The 7,083-nt window shown below is 40.9% G+C and overlaps 1 protein-coding gene across 1 annotated transcript; it reads right to left on the bottom strand.

Moving 5' to 3' along the window:
* Window positions 1–883: 883 nt before the first annotated feature.
* On the bottom strand, window positions 884–6,839 carry ABRA (actin binding Rho activating protein). The gene is made up of 2 exons (XM_037497207.2): window positions 6,175–6,839; window positions 884–1,701 (listed from the first exon to the last, which is right to left on the bottom strand). The coding sequence occupies exons 1-2, from the start codon at window positions 6,837–6,839 to the stop codon at window positions 1,224–1,226; spliced, it is 1,143 nt and encodes a 380-aa protein (XP_037353104.1). The 3' UTR covers window positions 884–1,223.
* Window positions 6,840–7,083: the final 244 nt, after the last annotated feature.

Below are 7,083 nucleotides of genomic sequence, written 5' to 3'. Positions count from 1 at the left end.
AATACCTACAAGGGGGCCTCCCCCGTGGCACAGTGGGTTGAGCACAGTGCTGTGAAGCTATCTGCAGCCTCTGTAGCATGGGTTCGATACCCCAGACAGCTAGGGAGTGACCCACATGGCATGGCAGACCACTTCTGTCTTGCCCACTGCTCCCCTCAGTGGTGTATTTCGTCAGTCTGCCTGTTCTGCTCCCCTCTCTGTCTCTGGTGAATCCTCTCACCCTCCTGCACATCTAGCCTATACCCCAGTTCTTGTATGCATAAATAAATAAATCTTTTTTAAAAAAAGAAAGAAAATTAACAGTAGTGTCATCTTCCTCATAGTCATATTATAGTTTTTCACTTTAGTAGGACTTATATTGCTGTTTTACGGCTTTAAGATTTTCATAAAATTTGTTACAGCATGAGGAAAATCAGAATATTTGATACCTGTGTCTAACTTGCCAATGACCATTCTACTTCATTGTAGAATTTTCTAGGTCTACTTCATTGTACATTGACCTAAGAGTAAATAGCATGACTCATTGCAGTTTTGAGAAAAAATAAACTTCTCCAAGAAGTCCTACAAAGGAAAGTATATCTCAATTCTCACTTCTACTCTCATAGTGAAGGTGAACATAACTGCTTTCCCTTTCAGCTCTACGCCCACTGGAAATGTCTGTGTTTATGTGATTTGCTTAAATCATGCAGGAAGAGGAAGGCTCACTCCTACTGGAAACCCATTAAATTCCATAACTAAGGTGACAGTGAGGAATTTCAACAATTTGAACATCTTATTTGAAAACATTTTATTAATGTGCCTATTTTATAAGTGATGCTATCATGAAAATAATACAACAAAGTCAAGCATCTTAGAAAATATTGTTTATTTTTATCAAAGTTAATGGAATCTTTTTTGTAAATGAAATATTTTGCTGCTGTTGAAGTCAGCACTCTTCTTAGATATAATATTAAATATCTGTAATGAATCACCAAATATATTTGCTTAAAAGATAAGTGGAATTTCAAATATTTACTAGTACATACTAATTACACAATGTGCTTTCTAAAATGTCTTATGCTTTCTCGAAATCATCAAATGCCCTCATAAAGAGTCCCGAAAAGTTATATATGTCAAAATTGTTTAATAATTTATTACAAAGAAGTTTGCACTTTAATTTCTACTACATGAACATTTCATATCAAGACAATAGTGGACCGAATGTGACCTTCTTTATTGAAGGCTCACTCAAGCAGAGTAATCACAACATCGTCGTCTCGGCCTTGCCACAACATCTCTCCTTCAAAGTCAACCAGCCCGTGTTTCCTGGCACGTATGAGAATGCCCACGACTTTATCTGAAATACGAACATATCTGTCAAAGAGGTCACCGAAAGTAACCTGGATCTTGCCGTTGCGTCTGTGGCGAGCCATTGTACGGATGACGAAGCACAAGTCCATGATTTCTCTGTAGATGTGCTCCTCGGCTCGCTTGGCCCTTTCTGCAGTTTTGGTCCCCTCCTTAGGACGGCCGTAGCCCTCATCTCCTTTGTGGAGGCGGGTGGCCATGGCCAGCTGATAATCAAACTCCTCACTGAAAGGATTGAGCTTCTGAGATTGGATGTGCTCATCGGCCCACTGCTGCCATTTCCCTTTCAGGTTGTCAACTGGGCTGTACTTCTGCTGGGCCTTGCAGCTGAGTTTCTCCATAAATCTGTTTGCCCTGAGGAAAAGAGAGGGTAAGGAATCAATACTGATACTTTAACATCCCAAATGTGGCTGGCTTCTTTGTACTCCTGGAATATATAGACATCTTAATGTAAGTATACATTTTTTTTTTTTTTATGAAAGAAGCAAACACAATGCAAAAAAAGTAGAAATGAAAGGTGACTAGTCAAACACAGTTCCACCATTGTTCTCAGCTTGGTGTAGGTTCCTCTAAATTATTTTCTCTGTGAGCAATAATAATGCTCTAAACACTAAGGCTATTAAGCTATTTCAAGAAAAATCTGTATGCAAAGCTACTGCAAATAAGTATCATAAAGCCACATGTTAATAACATTTTAAAACTGCAGTCACAAATGCATAGGGCTTCTGAAATCAGTTATGTCCCCCAAATAAGTCTTATTCCACCAACATATATTGCAATATTCACTCAGGGACAGATTTTCATAAATGGATTTTTAATGAGAGCCTATCTGTACTGGTATCAATGATGTACCACAAATTTTGAAATACCAAGTTGTATTGGTAGAAAACACCAGCTACCAGTAGTTACACATATTGGACACTTGTACTAGCATCCTTTTAAGCATTTTGTTGATACCCCACAACCATTCTGTGTGATGCACACAATTCTCACTCCACAGATGAGGAAAGTGAATTCAGAAGGGTTAACTAACTTCCTTGAAGTCATAATCTGCTAAGTGAAAACTGGGATTTGAATCAAAGTTAAACTTATTCCTGAGTCTGTGTGTAACTGCCATGAAACACCACCGTCAACCAGTGACAGAGTCAGTATTCAAGCACAAAACCATCCAAAGTAAAGTCATAGCTCTTTCCACTGTGCTGTGATGCTGCTCAGCTTCAAGTACCACATATGATAAAGGGATGAGTGGTGTTTGAAGTGTGTGTGTGTATGTTTATCCTTGCAACTTGGAATGCATTTTTCATATATAAAACTAGCATTGGAAAGTGTAAACAAAATGTCATGAGGGGGCCAGCCTAATTTTTAAATAGGCAACTCTTGTTAAAGGACTTCCCTATTCTGTATCTCCAATCCCCTAGATTTCTCTTGCCTTGTTTTCTCTGCCTTCATGAGTAAAACACTCACAGACAATCTAGCAGTCAGAGATTCATACTCCATACCCTCACAACCACCCTACTTCCCTACACCTGGGGGCCTCATGCCTAGAAACGTTGGAATTGGACACTAAAGCAGAGCTGAAGTTGCTTATGTGACTAGCATGTGTGGCCTAAGTCACTCCTATCCCCTCTCAAAATTTGTTACTGAAAACAGGGAAAGGGTCAGATTCCTCACTATCCAAACTCACTTCATGAAATGTGGTTATCCAAATGCTGGAAAATAACAGACGTTATTAGGAAGTCCTTCATAGAGGTATTAGTATTGTTTTCACAAGAGGAAAGACATCCACTAGATGGCGAACGTTCATTAATTCCCTCATTTTGTGTTTCGAAAAGGTCTAAGCTTGCTGCATTCAGTTTCACTATCAAATAGAACTCAAACTTGGAATTTACTGCTACATATAACACTACTATTCTTTATAGCCACATGGAAAAAAGTATATGACAAAGTTAATTGGGACAAAGTACCATGCAAAACTAAATACATAAATATTACAACTATGAAAGTTCATGTATGTATGGAAAAGTAGTAAGAATTACACCACATTGCAGTGGAACAGATTTCTCTTGCCTACTGGTCTGTGCCTCTCCATGCACTGTCCCTGTTCAGTGTTCAGCTGCTGAGACTATTGATCTCATTTGCAAAGGAGAACAAACATCTTGGCCCCATGGCAATCAGTGACAGGCACAGGCTTCAAAACAAAGACAAGGCCATCCCAGCAGACCCCAAAGCTCATACCAGATTTGAGGCTGGGACATTTTGGTAAAGAAAAAAATTGAAACATATTGGAAGAAAGAAAATGGAATAGTATAATCCATTAACTCATACTTTTTGTATTCTGAGTATCTACTGTGATTCTGCCCTATAAGTGAACAAAAACTCCTTTCAATGTACTTCCTGAACAAAGTCACATTCATTTCTCAAGCAGTATTTGAGAATCCCATCAGGCAAAAGGTGCCATTAGGCTTCAGCTGAAGCTTCGTGAGCACAGCTAGGATTACTGCTGACATTAAGAACTGCTCTTGCTGTGTACAACATTCTGGTACCCTCTGTACTCTAAGACCAAGGGAAAGTAACTAAGGAAGAAGCAATTTAATTCCCACATTCCCTGGGCCAAACCTGAGAGCCAAGCTCCTGGCATCGTGAAAGGTTTGGATCACCAAAGCATTATAATGGGTAAAATCTATTAAGTAGCTCCTCTAGTCCATTGTTTTCCATTATTAATATTTAAATAATTATGAATTATAATATCTATATTTTTTTTAGATGAGGGCAAAGAGACTTAGAATTCGCAAGAATAATCGTGATTCAAATCCATCTCTCATTCAAAGCTGATGCATTGATCTCTCCGTCACAGAGTAAAGTGTTCATGTACATGCCTGATCTCAGAAACCCTGAGAAGAACCCTGTACAATCCCCACTTTTCCGTGAGATTGTTCAGAGTGGGGGTCAAAAGGGTGGACTTGAGAACCAGAATGCTGGGTTCAAGTACTGTGGGCTGTATAATTCCCTAGTACTTCTTTTTCTCATGTTCCCGTGTATCAAATGGGGGTAATGATTATACCTACCTCATGACAATGCTGTGGTGATTATATGAATAATCACATGAAACATGCTTTGACAAGTGCCAAAGAAGAGTGCATAAATTTGAGAGAGGTCTCAACTGTGATCTCTCTGCCTCAGCTCAATTCAAAATGTTCTAATAAGATATTCATGGTGCCATCCTCAGTCTTTATTCTTTTGGGTTTTGTTATTCCATTTCACACACACATGCCAAAATCCACAAGGCCAGAAGTTAGGCTATAGTTCTCCATGTTCTGGCATAATAGCTATTTTTGACCATGAATTCCTGAAGTAATGAAAACAGAAGCACTATCCAGACTGTGAGCACATCCTCAAGGCATCAGATGAGAGGTAGCACCTTGTCCAATTTCAAAATTTTGGGCGTGACTCACCTTTGTCACTAACTTGCTGGATAAACTTCCCCTCTGAGCTTTTGAGGGGGGGTGGTCTCATGCCTAAAATGGGATAATACTGACCTCATAGTATTGTGCAAATTACAAGAACAGAGCTTGTCAAAGGCTCATAGCACACACTAAATGCATGAGAGATTCTTATAGTGACATGTTTGCCATTTCATTTTTCATCTTTGTAGTAGTTCTAGTTCTTTCAAAACATTTAAAGACATAAGATATAAGACAGCTCTTTGTCAAATTAGGTAACCAATTTTGTTCTTTGCTTTCTGATTGTTTCATAAAACTTGAGAAGCACACCTACACATCTAACTGTTCCCAGAGGGAATCAGTTTATAACCACTCATCACATCAGAGCTTTCCCCATATTTTGATACCCTGTGGTTGTAGATTAATATATCCTGACTTTCTACTAGGAGCAGGTAGAGTTGCTGTAACAGTTCAAGTCAGCATGTGTCTGTATGTTTAATACATAAATGTCTTAGGATTGTGATATTACAATTATTTAGCTTTAGTAGGATTTCTCTCTTTGTCTATGAGTAGGAATTTCTTTCTAAGGTTTAAAAAATTGCTGAACAGTAGAATCTATGTAAATAATAATAGTTTTTCTACATTGGACATAAAGGGCTAGGATTGTGCTAAGTGCATGGAAGCTTTAATCTGACTTGTCTCCATGTAATGGAATTTATCTCAAAAGGTTACTGTGCTGTCATTTTGCAAAGGAGGGAACAGGCTTAGAAAAAGAACCAGATTTTTGTTTTGTTTCTTTGGTTTGATAATTTAAGATCTACCATCTTAGCAACTTTGAAGTGGATGATACCAGATTGTTAATCACAGTCAGGGCAAAGCTGAAATTTGAACTTGGATCTGTCTGACTTTAGTGTCTGCTCTCAAAAGTTAAATAGCAGCTTCTCACCTGTTTACAGACACTCTTTGGGTGAATGTGTTTTCTCATATTATAGACTGTTTTGGGACAAGGAAAAATTTTTTTTCTGTCAGTTTACCAGTAAACACTTTGCTCTGCAGGGAAATGAACAATTATATTTTTTATAGAATTGACTCAAAGTATTTACCCAAAATGAACACCCCTCTCTGGTGGTTTCATCTTTGCTGAAGCTAACCTTTAAGTGCTCAGTTCAAAAGAGAAAATAGGTCAAGTCCTAGACCATAGGTCCACATCTGGACTTGGCACCACCCTTTTAACCCAGGGCCATGCCTCCCCTGACCCCAGGATCTCTCTGCCCGCCCAATCTTTGAGATTCTCACTCTAACTTCGGCAACTCTTTGCTACTCTCCAAGTCCCTGGGCTCTTTGGGGCTCACAGCAGGATGAGGAACTGAAGGAAGCAATCACTTACTGGGAGGGCAGGGGACGTTTGATTCTGGCAGTGGCCACCTGCTCTCCATCCTGCTCGGGCCTTTCCTCCGCCTCCCCACCATAGCCACTGTCTTCTGTGTCGATGCTGTCGCTCCTCCAGTTGGGCTCATCCTGCTCCATCTCTTTCCAGCCTTTGGTGAGTTCAGATACCAGGTTGGCACATTTTCTCCTCCGTGTTGGGGAGCCACGGCTGTGGAGGAGTCTGTCAATGTCATTCTCTGGCTGCTCGGGGTCAGGCGTGCCACTGTCCTTCTCATATCTGTGACTGAGGTTGGTCATGTCCCCTCCTCTCTCATAAGCTTTGCTGACAACCGTTTTTGTTACTTCTTTCCTTTTGATATGGGGGACCTCAGTGATGTCCTCTGGGTTTTGTCCATCTCCACATCCTTCTGGTGCTTGAGAGGCAGGTGTGGGGACCCTCTGAGCTTTCTGGTCGGGAGTGGGGTGTGTCACTGGTTTAGGAGCTGGGGGTGGGTCCTGGGTCCCTCCAGGAAGCCAGCCGGCAGGTTCCTGGGCTTGCCTGGTATTGTTCTCATTTGCCCACTGCTGCCAGCCTCTGGCCAAGCTGATCACCAAGGTGGCTGTGCGGATCTTCCGGAGGGTACTCTTGGCTGGCCCCTCTCGTTCCTTTTCTCCTGGAGCCATGCTACCCTTCTTGTCTCTGCTGATAGCCTGGGCACCAGCTTAGTATGGGCCAGTGGAGTGCCTGGGACTTAAATAGAAGCAGGGTGTAGAATGTAGGCGGAGAGCTTGGTGACGGTGGAAACTGTGTTAAACATTTCTTGCCAAGATATGATGCCTTGCCCTTGATGCTGTTCTTTTTTTAAACCCTGAAGGCTCCAGTTTCATCACAGCAGAGGGATGTCTCTGCTGGTACAGCATAGTGTCA

Source organism: Talpa occidentalis, unplaced genomic scaffold, assembly GCF_014898055.3.
Source record: "Talpa occidentalis isolate TD23 unplaced genomic scaffold, MPIMG_talOcc4v2.1, whole genome shotgun sequence".
Taxonomy (NCBI): Eukaryota; Metazoa; Chordata; class Mammalia; order Eulipotyphla; family Talpidae; genus Talpa; species Talpa occidentalis.
The sequence above is the reverse complement of the archived record's forward strand: the minus strand, read 5'-3'. Positions and strand labels throughout refer to the sequence as shown.

Bases quoted from the DNA above. Each gene is read 5' to 3' on its own strand.
- ABRA (XM_037497207.2), bottom strand. From the start codon at position 6,839: ATGGCTCCAGGAGAAAAGGAACGAGAGGGGCCAGCCAAGAGTACCCTC. The intron at 1,702-6,174 runs GTAAGTGATTGC...TCTTTTCCTCAG, and splicing joins AAACGTCCCCTGCCCTCCCA to GGCAAACAGATTTATGGAGA.